The sequence below is a fragment of the Populus trichocarpa genome, chromosome 6 (assembly GCF_000002775.5).
Source record: "Populus trichocarpa isolate Nisqually-1 chromosome 6, P.trichocarpa_v4.1, whole genome shotgun sequence".
Classification (NCBI taxonomy): domain Eukaryota; kingdom Viridiplantae; phylum Streptophyta; class Magnoliopsida; order Malpighiales; family Salicaceae; genus Populus; species Populus trichocarpa.
Genome location: NC_037290.2, coordinates 15,964,110 through 15,984,739, shown reverse-complemented (window position 1 = coordinate 15,984,739; position 20,630 = coordinate 15,964,110). Strand labels below are relative to the sequence as shown.

Sequence of the window (20,630 nt, the reverse complement as noted above, 5' to 3'; positions counted from 1 at the left end):
ATCATCTACGATGCCTGCCTGCATATTCTATGGATCAGAACTACTGTATATATTAACAAAGTAAGTGACGTGAAAGTTCATCTAGAGTAGTTGAGGGTTACAGCATACCAAGGTTCGATCATAGGATATCAACAAATTTCTTGTGTAACAGACGAGACTATTTTACATTGTTGGAAATTCAAGCTGATAAAAATGTGGTGTTGGTCTTTTAGGATTAAAACTCAAAACAGAAATATTAAAACAAGAAATTTCTTATGAAGATAGAAGTTGGAACACAAGAGGATACGTTTAAGGCCTAACCAATCAAGTTTCTTATTCTGAAAAATGAAGCTTTCTTTCTTCTACGTACCATTGTATAAACATGCATACATTGAAAAAAAAAAAAAAAAAAAAGAGAGAGTAATATTTTATGTTTTTGTCCAACAATAAAACAAATCGTTTGATTAGCCGAATTCACTATTGGTTTTTTCATTAAACTCCACAGATAACTATGCTATTAGAAACTAATTTAATGTGTGTTTGCTATTATGATGCAGAGCTATTTCTAAAGTGTTTTTTAAATTAAAATTTATAAAAGTAAGTGTTTTAATTTTTAATATAACATATTAAAATAATTCATTTTAAACAAAAAAAATTAAAAAGTAAGTGGTAACTAAAATCAAACATTCATTTACTGATTAGTAGGTATTTACTTTTGGATGAATGGATTGGAACTCTATACTAGTATGCTATTTTTTTTTTCTGATTCTCTTACAACTTCCAACTGATACTAGTAACAGTTTACTATCTCATCCATCAAACTTTCCTATCTTTTTCTAGAACCTACACCCTAGTATTTATTGTTTAAGTTAGTAGACTTTTTTTGTTTTTTGATAATTGTACTTTCTTTCAAAAAAGGTTTCTTTTTATTATTCTTTTTCTTGAAGCTATAAGAAGTATCTTTTAAGAAATTGATAAAAGAAACTCTTTTCATCTTTTTCTTCCATTTTCTTTTTCAAATACTTTTTTTTTCAGATTATTTGCTCTTTTTTTATTAAACAGTTAAAAACTTATAATATATTCGGTAGTGCAGTACATATATTTTTTTAAAGTGATTTTCATTTGAAAATATATTAAAATAATGTTTTTTATATTTTTTATTGTTAACATTAGCATATATTAAAACCATAAAAGGGCACTAAAGAAACATTAATTTAATGTTTTTTAGCCAAATGCAATTTCAAACGCAAAAATAAACAATGTCATCATAACTATAGTTATTACTTTAGATTAATATGTTTGAAGGATCGAGTTATAGGTTAGGGTTGAGCCAATTCAATTTTGATTTTGAATTTAAAAAAAAAACATTTTCTTTTCAAATAAAAAAGCATTTTTTTATTTTTAAAATATTAAAATAATCCAAAAATTTTTACAAAAAATAATTTAATTTTTTTAAAAAAATTAAAAAAGTAAGTTATAACCAACATCAAACACTCATTTACTAACACTTGCAAGTTGCAACAGCTTACTGTCTTATCCATCAAACTTTCATGTCTTTTTCTAGAACCTACACCATACTTCTTCTTGCTTAAGTTAGTAGACTTCTTATGTTCTTTGATAATTGTGCTCTTTTTTTTTTAAGAAAGGCTTTTTTTTATGTTTTTTTCTTGAAGTTATGAAAAGTATCGTTTAAGAAGTTAACAAAAGAAACTCTTTTTATCTTTTTCTTCAATTTTCTTTTCCAATGAATTTTTTTTTCAAATTATTTGCTTTTTTATTCAACAATTAAAAACATATAATATGTTTCGTAGTGTAGTGTACAATACTTTTTAAAAGTGATTTTCATTTAAAAATATATTAAAATAATTTTTTATATTTTTTATTTTTAATATCAGCATATATTAAAACCATAAAAAGACACTAAAGAAACATTAATTTAATATTTTTTTCAAGCCAAACGCACCTAAATGCAATTTCAAACGCAAAAACAAACAGTGTCATCTTAACTATAATTATTACTTGAGATTGATATATTTGAAGGATCAGGTTATAGGTTGGGGTTGAGCCAATTCAATTTAAATTTTGAATTAAAAAAACAAAATTTTTCCAAATGAAAAAACATTTTTTTATTTTTAACATATTAAAATAATCCATTTTAAAAAAAAATAATTTAATGTTTTTTAAAAAAAATTAAAAAAGTAAGTTGTAACCAAAATCAAACACACATTTTCTTAACTAGTAGGTGTGTACTTTTGAATGAATAGATTAAGACTCTACACTAGTATGTTATTTTTCTTTTTCTAATTCTCTTTCAAATTTCAACTGACACTTGCAATAACTTATGACATATCCATCAAATTTTCATGTCTTTGCCTATAGCCTACTACTTCCTGCTTAAGTTAGTACACTTCTTATGTTATTTGGCAATTGTGTTTTCTTTTAAGAAAGGTTTCTTTTTTTTTTTTCCTAGAAGTTATAAGAAGTTTACAAAAGAAACTCTTTTCATCTTTCTTTTCATTTTTTTCTTCCATGTTCTTTTCCAAACATTTTTTTTCAAATTATTTGCTTTTATTATTAAACAATTTAAAACTTATAATATGTTCGGAAGTGTAGTGCATAGTACTTTTTAAAAGTGATTTTTATTTAAAAATATATTAAAATAATTTTTTTATATTTTTTTTAATATCAGCATTTTTTAAGCCAATTCAATTTAGATTTAGATTTTAAAAAAAACTATTTTTTTTCAAATGAAAAGGCATTTTTTTATTTTTAATATAACATATTAAAATAATCCAATTTGTTCTTAAAACATAATGTAAAGTTTTTTAAAACAATTAAAAAAGTAAGATATAACCAAAATCAAACACTTATGTACTGATTAGTAGGTGATTACTTTTAGATGAATGGATTGAGACTCTACACGAGTATGCTACTTTTCTTTTTTCTGATTCTCTTTCAACTTTCAATTGACACTTGCAACAGCTTATTGTCTCGTCCATCAAACTTTCTCATCTTTTCCTAGAACCTACATCCTACTACTTCTTGCTTAAGTTAGTAGACTTCTTATGTTCTTTGATGACTCGACTTTCTTTTAACAAATATTTTTTTTTTAAGCTATAAGAAGTATTTTTTAAGAAGTTGACAAAAGAAACTCTTTTTATCTTTTTCTTCAATTTTCTTTTCCAATAACTTTTTTTTAAGATTATTTTCTTTTATTATTAAACAATTAAAAACTTATAAAATGTTTGGCAGTGTAGTGCATAATTCTTTTTAAAAGTGATTTTCATTTAAAAATATATTAAAATAATTTTTTTATATTTTTTTATTTTTAATATCAGCATATATTCAAACCATAAAAAAAGCACTAAAGAAACATTAATTTAATGTTTTTTTCAAGCCAAACCCAGCTAAATACAATTTCAAATGCAGAAATAAATGGTGTCATCTTAACTATAATTATTACTTGAGATTGATATGTTTGAAAGATTGAGTTATAGGTTAGGGTTGAGCCAATTCAATTTAGATTTTGATTAAAAAAACATTTTATTTTCAAATGAAAAGACATTTTTTTATTTTTAATATAAAATATTAAAATAATCCAATTTTTTTCTTAAACAATAATTTAATGCTTTTAAAAACAATTAAAAAAGTAAGTTGTAACCAAAATCAAACACTTATTTACTAACTAGTAGGTGATTACTTTTGGAAAAATGGATTGCGACTCTATACCAGTATGTTACTTCTTTTTTTTTTTTTTTCTAATTCTCTTTCAACTTTCAACTGACACTTGCAACAGTTTACTATCCCGTCCATCAAACTTTCCTATCTTTTTCTAGAACCTACACCCTTCTACTTCTTGCTTAAGTTAGTACACTTCTTATGTTCTTTGATGATTGGGCTTTCTTTTAACAAAGGTTTCTTTTTATTATTATTTTTTTAAGCTATAAGAAGTATCTTTTAAGAAGTTGACAAAATAAACTTTTTTTTTATCTTTTTCTTCAATTTTCTTTTCCAGTGATTTTATTTTCTAGATTATTTTCTTTTTTTATTAAACAATTAAAAACTTATAATATGTTCGGTAGTGTACTGTATAATACTTTTTAAAAGTGATTTTTATTTTAAAATATATTAAAATAATGTTTATATTTTTTTATTTTTAATATCAGCATATATTCAAACCATAAAAAGGCACTAAAAAAACATTAATTTAATGTGTTTTTCAAGCCAAACGCACCTAAATGCAATTTCAAACGCAAAAACAAACGGTGTCATCTTAACTATAATTATTACTTGAGATTAATATGTTTGAAGGATCAGTTATAGATTGGGGTTGAACCAATTCAATTTAGATTTTGAATTAAAAAAATATGTTTTTTTTCAAATAAAAAAATATTTTTTTATTTTTAACATATTAAAATAATCCAATTTTTTTTAAAAAAATAATTTAATTTTTTAAAAAAATTTAAAAAATAAGTTGTAACCAAAATTAAACATTCATTTACTGACTAGTAGGTGATTACTTCTAGATGAATGGATTGTTACTCTACACTAGTATGCTATATTTTTTTTTTTCTGATTCTCTTTCAAGTTTCAACTGACACTTGCAACAACTTACTTTCCTGTTCATCAAACTTTCCTATCTTTTCCTACAACCTACATGTAACAACCTTAATCTCGTAAACTCAAAAAAAATAAGGGTGTTACACTACATCCTATTACTTCTTGCTTAAGTTAGTCGACTTCTTATGTTCTTTGATGATTAAGCTTTCTTTTAACAAAGGTTTCTTTTTATTATTATTATTATTATTATTTTTAAGCTATAAGAAGTATATTTTAAGAAGTTGATAAAAGAAACTCTTTTTATCTTTTTCTTCAATTTTCTTTTCCAATGACTTTTTTTCCAGATTATTTGCTTTTTTATTGAACAATTGTAATGTAGTGCATAATACTTTTTGAAAGTGATTTTCATTTAAAAATATATTAAAATAATTATATATATATATATATATATATTATTTTTAATATCAATATATATTCAAACCATAAAAAACACACTAAAAAAATATTAATTTAATGTATTTTCACATCAAACACATCAAAATAATACAATTTCAAACGCAAAACAAATGGTATCATCTTAACTATAGTTATTACTTGAGATTAATATGTTTAAAGGATCAAGTTATATATTGGGGTTGAGCGAATTCAATTTAAATTTTAAATTTTTTTAAAATATATTTAAAATAATATTATTTTAAAGATAAAAAAAAAAGATTTGAACCAAGTTTTCCACTCAGGTTCTGAACCTCACACTGTATTACTATTTTTATATTGAAAGTAGACGTTTTGTCAGCTTTCCATGTGCGTTTACACTTCATTATTTGTGTTCAACTGACCCCGAATAAATTAAAGACAACCCCTTTGCCGATACTCGACTATCTTACTTCACTGAGAAGGCTTGTGCAAATCTCACGTGCTTGAATCATTAGATTTGAATGAAAGATATCTAATAATTTCTCCAACAATCAATTTTAAATAAATATAATTAGAGAAACATTCTCGGAACTCTAAGATTAATTAAAAGCTTAGAACACGTTCTGTAAAACATCGTGGTTGCACGCATGTACACCTCATGATAAAAATAAATAAATTATTACATAAATTTATCATATTGCTCATAGAATTTGTTAATTAAATACAATGATTTCTATATGATGAACATTGATAATGTGTTCAAAGTTTGAAATTTGTTTAAAGAAAATTGTTAATGAACACACATTTTTTATTTTCAAATTGAAAGTGGGGTTCTCTCACTTTTAAAATTAAAACCTTATTAAAATATAATCTTCAACATATGTTTTTTATAATGAAACATTAACATGATTGAAACGAATAATATTTTGTATCCAAAAATTTATTTTTTACCAATTAAAATTTAAACTTCTTCCACATGCTCGACTTTGGATCAGGCTTGGGCCTGGATTTAAATTTATTGTAAAATAATATTTTGGGTCGTAAAAGATTATTTTTTGCAAACTAAGACTTTGACTTGAGCTTAGACCTGGTCCATAAAGAAATATTTCTTCTAGCTCATTATTTGTCCAATTCAACCCGTGAATGTAAACGATATCTTCCAAAAGCATTTTATGCAAATCTGAATAATTTTTTCAGCCAAGCAAAATCATATTTATAGCTAATATGTTTAAAATTCTTGATTTATGATGGCTAGTCAAAGGTTGAATGATGAAAATAAATTATTTAACATTTTAGCTTTTAAAATTCATTATAAAAATAGAGGGTGAAAGAAGAGTTAAAATAATGTTTTTAGTTTTTTATGCATTTTTCCTCACTCTATATTTTAGTGTGTTTTTTATGGTTTGGTTTTCCAAACAAATCTAGAGTTTAGGTGATACGGTTCAGCCATGAATTTCTCATGATATGCATTTGATTTTGTGTTTGGGTTTGATGGGGAGGTCATTCAGCCAAAATTATGTTTTTCTTTGCAATTTAGCTTGTGTTCCATTCAGCCATAAATGAATTTTTGGCATGGGATAGTTTTAGCCAGCATTGGTCGGTGCATGATGATGGATTCGATCCAATTTTTAATGGTTCATTCGACCATATCAGGTCAGCTCATGTATGGGTCTGATTTGGGCAACAAAGTAGGCTTGTTAAAAGCTTGTATCAAGTCTGATTTAGGTTATATTAATGAGTATGAGTTTGTCCACATGTGGTCCAAATTTGACTTAAGTTAATTAAGATGTTGGGATCCTTTTCTTACAAATATCAACAAGATATTCTCCTAAAATTGAAAGGAAAATTCATTTATTATTTTTCCTATTATTTAGGAGAATATTTAGCAACAAATGAGGAAGTTTTCTAGTCATGCAAAGAAACTAAAGGGGTTGTCAGATCTGAATCCTAGACTTGGAAGGATTATTTAATGTTAAAAATTTGATTCTCTCAGTCAATGAAGAAAAGTGATGGGTGACTATAACGGAAATTAATTTTTATGATTGTTTTCTATATTCTGAAGGGATATCCAAATCCTACAAAGAAAAAAGATTTGAACAATTAAATTCCTATTCAAATTAGATTTTCTAGCATCTAAAAGACTTTAAAAATTGGTTAAGCTAGGAAAATGGCTCTCAACCAAGGGTTATTTAAGTTAGGAAATTAAGATATTCTATCTTATTTTTCTTTCTATTATATGCGATATCAACAAGCTACTGTCTAGACTTATTGTTTTCATTATTATTTATATGTTTGAGTTTAATTAATATTTTGAATTTAAGTTAAGATCCAAGGCTTATTTGGATCAGGGTTTGAGCTAACTAGTAAAAGTTTGGGTTAGTTTTTGTAAATAGGTCAGTTTAGCTCACAAGGGTATATTCATTAGGGCTAATTTCTTAGAACTATTTAAACATATGTAAAACCTAAATTTTAGCACTTTTTGATGAATAATATTTTAAAACCTTTTCAGTTTAATACGTGAGAGAGATTCTTGCATTCTTTGTTTCTTGAACAAATTAAATCTGATTTATCAAAAATTAACTGACTTCGTGTTGTCATTCGACTTCATTCCAATAGTGTTGGTTTCTTTGGACACGTTTTCATTGTATCACACTCCTATCAGACCTCTTTCAGCTTTTCGAGGATTTCAATCTTGATTATGGATTGCGTGACCACGTGATCACGAGGTTCGTATCATTAGATTTATCTTGTTGAGAGATATTTGAGTTACATAATCTTTGATTCAACGACCTTATTTAGAAATATATCTAAACTAAGGTGGTGGTGTTGAAATCTTGAAAGACATATTGTAAATATTCTAGTTACACAAGTGAGAAGCAATAAAATCTTAAGGACAAATAATTCATCTTTGACAATAACAAAAGAGTAAGTATCATTTTTTATTTTAATTTAAGCATAAGTATTTTTATTATTAATATGCATGCTAGAACTTTGATCTTGTATCAATTGTAAGTTTGAATAGATGTTTAATATACATACTAGTATATACATACTAGTATTCTTTTATTATATTTATGTTGAAAACATGTTTCCCATTAGTTATGCTTTTGCAAGTTTATAGTTTTAAACAAGTATAAACTTCTAGGCTTTTCTTGGATATATTAATATATTTACAACTTTGAATTACAATCTCAAAGCTTTAATCTTTATTAGACTTTGTTTAGTTTATCATGTGGATAATAATAATAATAATAATAATAATAATAATAATAATCAATTGTTTTAGAGGTTTTTATCATCTTTAAATTTTGAGTTATATTTTAACTTCTTTTTAAATTGTTATTCTCATATATAGACTTATTTTTAATTCTATATGTTTTAATCTATAATCTTTTGATTTGTTTATAGCTTTGTGTTTTTTTTCTTTGTTTAGTTTTATAAGGTTGTTATATATCTTTATTTTAAAGTTATAGTTTATCTTCTAAATTTATTCATACAATTTATTTGAATTTCTTTGAGTTGTTGCATGATATATATTTTTATAAACTAGACTTTGATAAACCATGTTTATATCTTTGTTTAGTTTATGTATGTTTACTATAAAATTTGTTGGTATAATCATGCATTTTATCTTTTTTTTTTGTTTAAACATATTGTTTATACATAATGCATGATTAATTTGAACTAAAATAAACTAAAATATTTTTTTCATCTTACATAATTTAACTATTTTTGTTTATCAAGTTGCTTTATTTCAAGTTTTATTTTATTTTACTTGCTTGTTGTGGAGCCAAAATATTTTTTTATAAATATTATTGGCTATCATTTTTATAATTTATATCATATTTTAACTTGAGAATTGTTTTTTCCAACCATTATTGCTTCCCCAAGTACTACTTCAATTATAAGGATTCTACTATCATTTTTTCTGGTGCATAGTGATAAACCTAAAATGTTTAATGGATCGAACTTTAAATGGTGACAACACAAAATATTAATTTATGTGCTCACCTTGAACTTTGTTTAGTTCTTGTAGAGAAAAATGCTAAAGTTGTCAAATAATAGATAGATTTTATTTGTAAATCCCAACTCAAAAATCGATAAATCATTGTTAAATAGAATAATGTTTTAATTTAAAAATAATAAATTAAGAGGAAAATTATTGTTATTTGGGATGGACATCCCTAATAAATTAACTTGGATTTCGGATGAGATAAAGTAATAACTCGGTATGTGAAATATCAATTTAGTGATAAATTATGTAAATTTCTCAATCAGGTAAAATAATTATTTAATGAAAAATATTATAAGTTTAAGGTGAAAATAGTTATGCAACAACGAAAACAATAATACTAGAGTGAGATTCTAAATAAAATCAAGTATGACCTTATGCATGACAAGCATTGATAGTCAGTATAAACTCTGCATACAATCACTATATTTTGATCAAAATTGGTGAAAATTATGAGTAAACTTTTATGATAATTATGAAGGGGGTCTCCAATGAATTAGTTAAAAAAAATTATGATAATTTAAGTAAATAAAATAGTTTATAAAATTTATGTTTTCATGCAAAATTATTGATTATCTAGTTTTATAATATTGAATATATCTCCCAATATAATCGTTAAACTAAGATTAAATTTAAGAGTAGCCTTCTAAAATATTGTTATAGCCCCCTTTTTTTTTCTTTTTTTTTTTTCAAAAGAGGGCAGCCCCCACTTTCGGCCTCCTTTTTCATCACATGTCCATGTTTCCTGTTTGTCAAAAACAAATTGCCTAAATCTTAGTACATGCTACTAGAGAGAGTTCTTCTTTCGAAGTCCTTGTTAGAGACTAATTTGTATCCCTTTAAGACACCTTTCCAGCGCATCAAGAATCGCAACAATCCAATATGTGAGTGGAAAGTTATAATTAAAATACTGAAATGTGTCCAGGCTGTTTCCAAGTGAATTTCGGACTTGAACTCCTTTGAATTTGACTGGGCTTTGACTAGCTCTTTTATAAACTCTGAAACTAAACATAAAAATCTGTTCAAGTGTATACCAAAGTAAATAGAAACTCAAGAAAAAAAATACCCATTAATTTCTTTTATTTTTGTTCATATTTTAGCATTTTATTCCAATGATAGAGCATTTAGAATGCGCTTTTATTCACTCATCATTGGCATTATGTGTGGACTTCAGAGATGAATTACACAAATAAATAATAAAATGCTCGAACGATAAGTTATAGTAATAATGGAATGATGTAAAGGAATATATGTGTACGAGTATTGGATTCAATTGTGAAAAAAGAATGGAGAATTCTATGTTAAAACGTTAAATTGATAAGGTAAATATTAATTATTAGATTGTGATGTATCAAACATGAAATTATAATTTGAAAATATAAAAGTTTTATGTGAGAACTTGAATTGATGGCATGAATATTAACCATAGGTATTATAAAATTAATTGATGGTTGAAATATTGATTATAAAATTAATTGATGGTTGAAATATTGCTGGATATTAATTGGAATGTTGAAATGAATAAAAATCTCTATGGTTGAATTTGTGATTTGTGGTGTTAATATTTATAAATGGATTAACTATGTGTATACTATGATCAAACAAGATATTGAATTTATACCATTGGGATGTGTAGGAAACACAACCCGAAGAGAAATATTATGACAGGAGATCTGCACTAGGTGTTTAAGATAAGGGTCGCCCCTTTACTTCTTTAACATTTCTTCATTGGTTTTTCATTCTCCTTTCACTTGACAAATTGTCAACATTGAGTCCCCATCCACATCTATCTTTCTAATATTTAGTTGTAATGCAGCTTCCAGATCGAGGATGCAAGTCTCATACTCATCTGAATTGTTGGTGCATTCAAACTGCAACTTAACCGAAACTGGGTACTATTCTAATCAGGAGATATTATTATTGTGCCATCTCCATTACTGTATATATTTATTGCACCATCAAAATACATGGTCCACCAATCTAACCTCCTTTCTTTTTCTTCAACCACAAGCACATTTTCATCAGGAAAATTAAAGTCTAATGGCTTATAATCTTTATTGGCATTGTCCACCAGATGGTCGACAATTGCACTCCTTTTCATAGCTTTCCTCGTCATATACACTATGTTATATTCCGCTAACAGAACTTGTCATATTGCAATTTAACTTGATATATAAGGCTTCTCACATATATATCTCAAGGGATCCACCTTGAAATTAACAATGTAGTATGATACAACATATAATTTCGTAGTCTTTTTTCCATTCACACTGGTGCACAATATAGCTTTTCTATCACATTGTATCTAGACTCATGTTTTTTAAATTTTTTTCTCAGATAATAAATGGCTTTTTCTTTATTTCTAGTTTCATCATGTTGACCTAGTACACATCCTATAATTTCTTCAATCACTATCAAGTATAATATCAGAGGTTTTCCTAGTATATGAGAAACAAACAAAGGTGGGTTATGTAAGTATTGCTTGATTTTATTGAAGGTTTATTGACACTCCTCATTCCAAGTTCCAAGATTTGTTTTTCCTCAGTAACCAAAATATTGGTTCATGTATTGTTGTTAGCTAAGATATAAACTAGGCAATATAGTTAAATCTCCCTAAGAATCCCCTCACCTCCTTCTCCGTCTTAGGAGCTGACATGGATTAAATAATCTTTACTTTATCAGGACCTACCTCTATCCCTTTGTCACTTTCCACGAATCCTAGTAACTTTCTAGATTTTACTCCAAATGAACATTTTGCAGGGTTGAGCCTCGGTTTGTACTTCCTTAATTTCTCAAACAACTTTTTTAAAAAACATGAACATGACTTTCTCCTTTCTTGGACTTCGTAATCATATAATCCAAATACACCTCAATTTCTTTGTGCATCATATCATAGAATAGAGTCACCATGGCCCTTTGGTAAGTGGTTCTTCCATTCTTCAACCCAAATGACATAAACTTGTAATATAAGGTTCCCCAGGGTGTGACAAATATCATTTTCTCTTTATCTTTCGGAGCCATTTTTACCTGGTTGTGCCCTGAGAAGCCATCTATAAAAGAATACATGGAACTGTGTGCAATGTTGTCGACTAAAACATCTATATGTGGCAAAAGAAAGTCATCTTTAGGGCTAGCCTTGTTTAAATCCCTAAAGTCCACGTAAAATCTGATCTTCTCCTTTTATTTTGGTACGGCAAATGTTAGATATCCATTGTGGATATTTAACTACTTCTAAAAAGTCAATATTCCACTACTTCTCAATGTACACCTTGACTTTGATCAGGACATTTATGTGGGTTTCCCTCAACTTTTGTTTGACCGATCTACATCCTTCTATAAGTGGTATCTTGTGTGTTACAATATTTGTACCCAAACTAGGCATATTCGTCTAGGATCAGAAAAAATACCCGTATACTCTTATAATAGGGTGATCATTTCTTCTCTTTCTTTAGGAGTGATCAGGGTCCCTATTTTCAGTTCTCTCTAAACCTGCTCATCACCCATGTTTATAGTCTCAAGCTCTTATATATTGGGTTTTCAGGCATGCTCATACTACTCTATTAATTTTATAAATTCCCTGCTATTGTTTTCATCCCATTATTTTTCTTCCACAACTGCTAAATATTTGTTAAAGTTTGGTCATTCATTCTTGATACAAGGTGTAGGTAGCATTGTGGAAGATTTACTTTCATGACTTCTGAAAGTAGAAAGTGTTCGGTGTAAATGCATAATAAAAATAAAGGGACAATTTTTGAAAAATACATGATCTTATTATTCAGAAAAGGATGGTTTAATAATAAGGATAAAGCCTAATTGACATCCTGAACCTTGATTGTTAATCAGGAAACAACAAAAGGCAAACAAATATAGAAATAAAAAGCACTTTGAGACAAGCAATGTTGGTTTACATTTTAAACACCATTGGAGCTTCCTAGGTCACCTAATTTTGAAACTTCTTTCCCTTAGCTAACTCTTGGCGGAGACTTTTTCCAAAGTATAGGTGGTCATTTTGCTTGCGTAACAGGCATGAATTCTTTTGTCACATTTCTTTCGGAAGTAATTATACTTAAGTCACTGCTTCAATAAAACTTAAATCACATTCACCAATAGACAAATTTTACTAGAGGTAGGTCAAAGCCCTTTTCATTAATATTGAAAAGTTCAATACATTATTTTGGAAAGGAAATACAAGAAGAAAAAAAAACATTAGTCTCTATTTAACCATATTTTTAGCTCAAGGTAAAAAAAAAAAAAATACAACCTCATCAATATTCTGAACATGATCCATCAATTTCTTCACGTAATTCACAATGCAATTCAGGTTCTTGATCGGTGACAATTTCGTTGCATCACTTCTAGGGCATTATTCTTCTAACAGTTGTAACAATTCAAAATGTTGCCCATATCTATAGTGGTAAATTTAGCAGTGATGTCAATTTTATCATTCACAAATCCTATAATTTAAGATGTTTTACAGTTAAGCTCAAGCTTGATACAAAACAGATATTATAGAACATACATCTTAAAGGTAGGTTCTAGTTCTTTTATGTGAGACAAAAGGTTTGTTTACTACTTGGTATCTAAAAAAAGTCTATTGTTGTTTTAGTATTTACCCTCATGAAGGCAATATGAGAGTTTAGTAGGCAAATGAATGACACGTGCACACAAGGCAGAGTGTCTTAATAATATAAAACTATTCACACAATCAAATATGCAACAAATACATCAAGAAAAGATGCACAAATACCTGAAAATGATTTTCATAGTGAACAAAAAATCTTAGATTCTCCCACATAATTCGAATCTTTAATTAAAGATTTTATACACAAGATAAACTCTTCTTACCGGATAGAAAAGCAAACTAAGTCTAGCAGTTCGATACCGCCATAAAAATCTAGTGGCTCGAGCAGCCGCTCCTGAATCAATTAGTTTTGCTGCCTTTTGCAACTGCATGATCGGGTTGAGGCATGCCATCAAACCAACAGAGGTACTGAAAGCAGGTTACTAAACTACAAGTGCAGAGTTTACCTGTACACTTGCCCCAACCATGTGACGGTGATGCAAGGGAAGAGGCCTGCAATTGTAACTTTGAATGAGAAAAAAATAGCCATTGACTTCAATTTGAATGAAGATGCAACGTTAAAGTAAAAGAAAATAGCACATATATCTATTGGAACCGAATACGCGAGACAAATGAGTGGTGATATTCATATTAATTTGTCTTCAATGCTCAATTGATCAATTTCTTCTTGGCATTCCAATTCAGAACCACCAGACATGAACTTTATAAAGCATCAGAAGGAGCAATATAGAAACCAGAAACTGAAGGCTGATGCAGGAATAGAAAACAGGGGTAAATCTGCTAATACAACTGAGCATTGATATTTGAAGAATTTACTAAACTCATCCCAAGCCATTGTAGAGTTGGAAATGCATGAATCAACAAGCCCAACAGCACCTCTAAATTGTTTCTAGATCGAATCTTCTATCAATATTCCAACTTCCTAATTACAAAAAATGGGGACAGGAATTTTTTAAAAGAACTTTCCATTATGTCAACGAATCACTAGTTCCATCACAGGCACTTTATTGCTTTCAAGCTGACTCCTAAAATGAATTCAGGATGTCCATCAACTCGATTAATTTTTTTTTTTTATCATATCTTCCACCCTGATACATTAAAACAGTCTGGAAGCTCATTCCTAGAAAGCGATAGATAAAAGGTCTCATTTTCTCATTAGACTGCTATGAAATCTATCTTCCAACCTGATGTATCTAGTGTACACTTGAAATCTAATCTTTAACGATTTGAAGAATCATTCTTTGTAATAATTACCCCTTGGGGTGTATTTCGTATGCTTAAAAGCAAAAGCAAAAGATAGATTTGAACTGGTTGTGAAATAAACATTGGGGGAGAGAGCCAAAAATGCCTCCTCTTTTCCTGTTTTAGAAAAGCAAACTGCTATAAAAAAAACACCTATTTTCTCAAAAACTGGGCCAGAAGCTACTTAGCTTTTACACACAGTAGGGCCAAACAGACCATAATTAAATGCGAGACCTTCAAACAAGAGTCAATTTTGGTTGGCTAGTGAATTATATGGTGAGATAGTTTTGAAACTAATAGAAAGGTGAGTTCAATAGGATCTGAAACAAGAGGGCAATTGAAAGTTCGTACAGGCTACTTTGTACATCAATTCATTTTATCTGATAAAGACCTTTAGCTTGCTCATTTTTGAAGCTACTCTACTGCACTCGACAAAATATAGCACTGGCATCGTTGAGCAAACCTTTGAGTAGCATCCACCAAATGACCAAATATTGTTATTTAACATGCACATAGTTTTTTTTTTCCCTGAGCGCATTCCTTATTAAATCAACCTAATGTGTCATCAACTATGCTTGGCCCATTTAGACTTTTAAAGAATTCTTCTAAAAAATTAACAGAGCTGCAGTAATTCCATCGCTGCAGCATCAAAAAGCTTCAGTGCAGTATTGAGATGATCATTTATCAAATGTAACTGACATCCTATGACTGTAAAATGGAGCTTTTTCTACAAAAGAAAAGCTCAATTGAAGTCTAAGCTCATAAAAACTAAGTAACATGATATATCTAAATGTGCTCGATTAAATGCCAAAAGGATTAGAAGAAGCATGCAATAATGTCTATATAATCAGAAACCAAGTAGCATACTCTAGTTCCTTCATTTCAGTGTCTTCTTCCCAAGATGAAGATGTGTGGCGGGAAACTCTACTTCTTTCTGTCTCAACCTGTTCAATGTGCAAAACAAAGATTGCTGGAGCTGTAAGCTATAAGAAAAGTGACCTAAGAGTGTAAATAATTACTATTAATCGGCCAGCAGTAAGTACAAAAGACATACCTGTGCTTCTTGAAGACGTTTTACTTTCTTCTCCAACTGAAACTCTGCAGCTGCTTTTTCACTAGCCATGGCTTCTAACTGAGTTTGCTTGTAGTACTGAATCATAAATAGATACAGACACAGGAAACCACAGCATAAATATTAAATAGTAGTAAAATTGGGTAAAAGGATTATATGGCATCTGCATTACCAATAGGTCAGTTAGTTCACGGTAGCGCTTCTCTAGCTCCATATGTTCCTGTGAAAGGCAGCTATATAAGGTGATGCCTGAGTAAATGCCACACTGAAAAGTTATCATCCCTGGATTGATGATGCAAACCAATCCAAGGTCGCGGGATACACTTATGTCATAATAAACTAATCATTTGTCATGTAAGGATGAAGTGAAAAACTTGACACCATATGAGCAGTAAAATTTTCTTCAGACACAGAAACATTCCCACTTCATAAAACTTGAGATCGTGTTGCATACGATACCTGACGTGAATAATGCTCAGCATCCCTCTTCATGGCGGCCATTTCAACTCTCATTTTCTGCACTTCAGTCTGCAGTCAAACAAATAGATAACTCATTGCAAAACTGCTTAAATTACCCTGCAAGTTTTCAACATAGTTTATGGTATAATAATAATAACTCATTCATCAAAATCTCCAGAGATCAGCATATAATCTCGACAGTAATTTCTTATTAAATAAAGGCAGCAGTAATCAAATAAAACTTGCCTCAAAATAGGAGAGCTTGCTCTCTGCATCTCTCTGACCTTGGCGAGAACGTTCCACTTCTTCTTGCCAGGCCTGGATCTTAACAGTTAAACAGGCCGTCATTAAATGGACAATGAGCTGGAAGACAAAGTGTTACACAAATTGCCACTGCTGTGTTAAAAATTTTCCCTTCAAGCAAGCAGAAGGATAAGAAATGCTTTATTTGTAGGACATACAACTCTTATAGGTAACAGCCGCCAACCATAGAAGTGTATATAGTGCATAAAAATTATGCAAGTCAAGGATCAGTTGATATTGGTAGATTCTGGTTAAATGGAATAATTAATTAATTAATTATACCATTTTTTTATATGACACATCGTTTAACATCTCTCCTCCCACCCTTTCACTATTCCAGAGTAAATACCCTCATAGATAATGATGTTATTGTCAGATAAAAGAAAAACCAAAAAGAAACCATGATGTTATTAGCTAGTAGCATTTCAGGCAGAGTAGCACTGCAGACGACATAAAAAAGCAAATGAAGAAGAAAAGGATAGAATTTGACATAAGAGGGGTGTTCATGAATGAAAATAGAAAATTTTATAAAAGTTCATGGTAGTTTAATAGTTTAACCCTATGATACCAACGAACAACTATAAGATTAAAGAAACTACATTTTCTCTTACATACCTTAGCACATTATTGTGAATGATTGTATAAATATTCGACAGATTAATATTTTAGGTATTTCATTCTTCCTTTCTACTAAAATTTTACTGATCCAAAATAAATTTTCATTACAAGTATGCCTATCACACAATGCATAAAGCATACCTAAAATAAATGAGATACAAAATGAACCATACAGCCTTGCAATGGTACCTGAATCATTTGATTTGCCTCTTCTGGGGATTTGTTTTGTCCACGCAGAGCAAGTGCTTCCATATCTTGCAGCTCTTGATTTAGAGATGCACTGAAGTGCTAAGTATTAGTGACTTTCGATTGCATTTTGAGAATAAATGAAAAAACAAAAAAAATCACCAAAAGAAAGTTAACATTGCTTCTCAGTACCTCGAGCAGTGCCACCTTCTGCTAAAGTTCTGCTGCCTTTTTTGTCCTCTCATCTGCAATTCTCTGAAAGGGAAGAAGCAATGACATTCAATAAAAAATATTGATATTAACGTGAAAAAACAGGTGCACACCAATTTCACCATAACAAAATTAAAAACATTAAGACATTGAATTCCTAGCCTATGAAATACCCATCCTTATAGTGTTTGTGGTTTTATTTTTTTTTACTGAATCGCAGAATCCATTGTTATATTATTAGAGACATGTTGAACCAACGACAGAAAATGAAGAGGCTCAAATTCATGAACACTGCAAGATACCACCAGCATCCAGCATGTCTTGAACGTGATGTGTTGTTCTTCATGATGTAATAATTTTAAACAAAAATAACAGATTACTTTTGCAGGAAATAACATACAGGGCATGCCCATACATTACCTGCATCCTAGCGAGGACAGTGGATGCCTCAACTGCTCTATGTTCCAGTTCTACTACCCTTTCCATAGCTGCCTATTTTACTAAACAGAAGTTATCATAGTGCAAGCAAGGAACACATGACTGTTTAAATGGTAGAATTGGACACAAACCATTTTGGTCGTACAATGAGCTGTACGTTCTTCTTCCGCTCTGTTGTTCTGCAGAGGCCAGCTCCTCTCTTAGGGCCTAATAAAGAAGCATGTCAATGATCCAGAATCTCATGATAAAATAACATTTGCATAATATAATAAGAACAATAAATAAGAAAAGATGGAAACAAGGAAGAGCTAACCAGTTTACCTGCACCATCCTTGTCTCTGTCAATTCCCTGTTTCTCATGATCGGTTCAATGTTTGCCTGTAACAAGGCATCAAAATGTGTACGATCTATGAAACAACCATGCACAGTGCTATGATATTAGTAGCAAGTTACGCAATGTCATGGAAAGCCTTATTGTCATCTTAGTTGGTCTTGTTTGGTAATCAGGAATTACGAATCTCAAAACAAAATTATTTTCTTGTTTTTTTTTAAAAAAAAATTGAATTGAATCTTGAAATTAGCATTACAATGAGAAATCGTGAATGAGGGAGATTTTTGTTTCCATCGAAGGGGAAGGGTGAGGTATTAATAGATAGTTTGTTTAGGAGGTTGCGTCTGTGTTTGAAGCAAAACACAGACGCAACCTGTTTTGTAATCCCACAACATAATTTATTATGTATATGGGACCCATGCAGATTTTATGTAAAACTCAGTTTGTGGAAGACAGCTCTCAAGTGCTTTTTGCAAATCTGCATACGTTCAGTGGAGTGTGTGACTCCATTGTTCAAACTGTTTTAGTTGGATCGGGTCCGGTCCAAAGCTAAACGCATTAAACTGGGTCAAACCTAGTTAAAAAAATTAATTTTTATTTTTATTTTTAATTGTGTTTTATTCCAAAAATTAGAATGAGATCGCTTGATGATGTAGTATTTGCAGAATTTGATCGCAATTCCAATTTTGTTTTTGCCGGGTCCGATCCAGTTAAAAAAAAAATCAATTTTTATTTTTATTTTTAATTGTGTTTTTTTAAAAAAATTAGAAGGAGATCGCTTGATGACGTAGCATGACACAAGTGTGTAATTGTAACTTTAAAACTCCAGTTGATGATGATGGCAATGTAAACTGGGTTAAAGAGAAACTACTATCCATTAATTCAAGCAAAATGGCATTTAGCCATACCATCATAGATGGAAAAGTTGGGTTCAACTCATATGGGTCAACAATAAAAGTGTTACCGAAGGAACATGGTTGCAAAACCGAATGGAATTATAACTTAGTGCCAACTAAAGGCCGGAAGGTAGAGGATTTGGATTTCTTTACCAGCTCAAGTTTACAGGGGATTGGAAAGAGAATCACTGAAGCTCTCCAAGCTTAAGTTGCTGTCTTCATTCTTTATCTGGTATTCACACTGTTCTTATTGTTGTTGTCAATGTTGAAGCAGTTGTCATTTGCCAATTATGGCTGCGTTTGCAGCTTCCGTAGATGTTATTCCTACAGCTGGTGTTGTTGGTGCTCATGAAGTAATGATATTTGTAAGTGGATGCAGCAACCACTTCGGTTCCTAAATTTATCCGGACCAATGCTTGCATCATTGTGTTACAAATTGCAGTAGGTGGCCTGTTGTCTCTACATCAGGTGCGTGTATATATACCTTGTATCTCTGTGAAATGAATTCCTTCAATGTTTCTGTATGCTATTTTATTTCCAGTCTGCTGGCTACATGGCAAGGAAGAGGGTAGGTTTTTTTTTCCTTGTGAAAAAGGAGGTCAACATATATTTGAACTTCTTTCTGCTTGAAACCACATTTCTCGTAAAGTGCTTTGTTATCGAGACTGCAATCAAGAATCACCTTGTAACAACCCATTGAATAAGCATGATCTGCAAGAAACTCAATAACTTTCTTTCCTAATTGCATCCCTCAAGCAGCAGAATCAACCACAACATCTTCAATGTGTCCAACTTTACCACAATTCCTTGAGAACTTTTTTTCAATAAAGACACTCCCAGACGCAATAATCTTCCCAGAACGATCATCTTCGATTACACAAATAAGTTGGTCATCACCACATGAGCTAATCTATTGAAAAAGTTCTTCAAACTCCTTGTCCGAGACAGGATCACAAACACTTAATTGTTGCAATAGCTCTACGAAACCTTAGCTTTTATCTAATGTCTCCAGTTTCCAAACTCTATACTTTTTCTCAGCATCCGTCGAGCTGCTTGCAACTCTTGTTCAATGATGTTTCAGTTCTCTGCAGAAGGAAACAGCATTAGACCAGCTGACACTGAAAAAGAATGGCAAACCTACAACATTAAGAATTATACTTGCTTGTTTATGGAGCTCAAATGAATGTCATAATAAAAACAAATTTAATAAGAAAATACTCACAGATTAGAATCATGCTACTTGCTTACATTTGGGAGGATGTTCCAAGTCACAGATATGAAAAATTCAATAGCATCCAGAAAACCACAACCTATCACAGTTGTGATAT

At 29.8% G+C, this 20,630-nt stretch overlaps 1 protein-coding gene and 1 long non-coding RNA gene across 2 annotated transcripts; both read right to left on the bottom strand.

The window, feature by feature from the left end:
• Positions 1-13,701: 13,701 nt before the first annotated feature.
• Positions 13,702-16,671, bottom strand: LOC18100461 (golgin candidate 1-like). Its single transcript, XM_052454217.1, has 7 exons — positions 16,567-16,671; positions 16,321-16,389; positions 16,034-16,081; positions 15,844-15,939; positions 15,657-15,733; positions 13,994-14,039; positions 13,702-13,912 (listed from the first exon to the last, which is right to left on the bottom strand). Exons 1-7 carry the CDS (start codon positions 16,666-16,668, stop codon positions 13,772-13,774), a joined length of 579 nt encoding a protein of 192 aa, XP_052310177.1. The 5' UTR covers positions 16,669-16,671; the 3' UTR covers positions 13,702-13,771.
• Positions 16,672-17,427: 756 nt separating this feature from the next.
• On the bottom strand, positions 17,428-18,135 carry LOC127903926 (uncharacterized). Its single transcript, XR_008059393.1, has 3 exons — positions 18,058-18,135; positions 17,620-17,682; positions 17,428-17,521 (listed from the first exon to the last, which is right to left on the bottom strand). It is a non-coding gene; the product is annotated as an uncharacterized LOC127903926 (long non-coding RNA).
• Between the last annotated feature and the right edge of the window lie 2,495 nt (positions 18,136-20,630).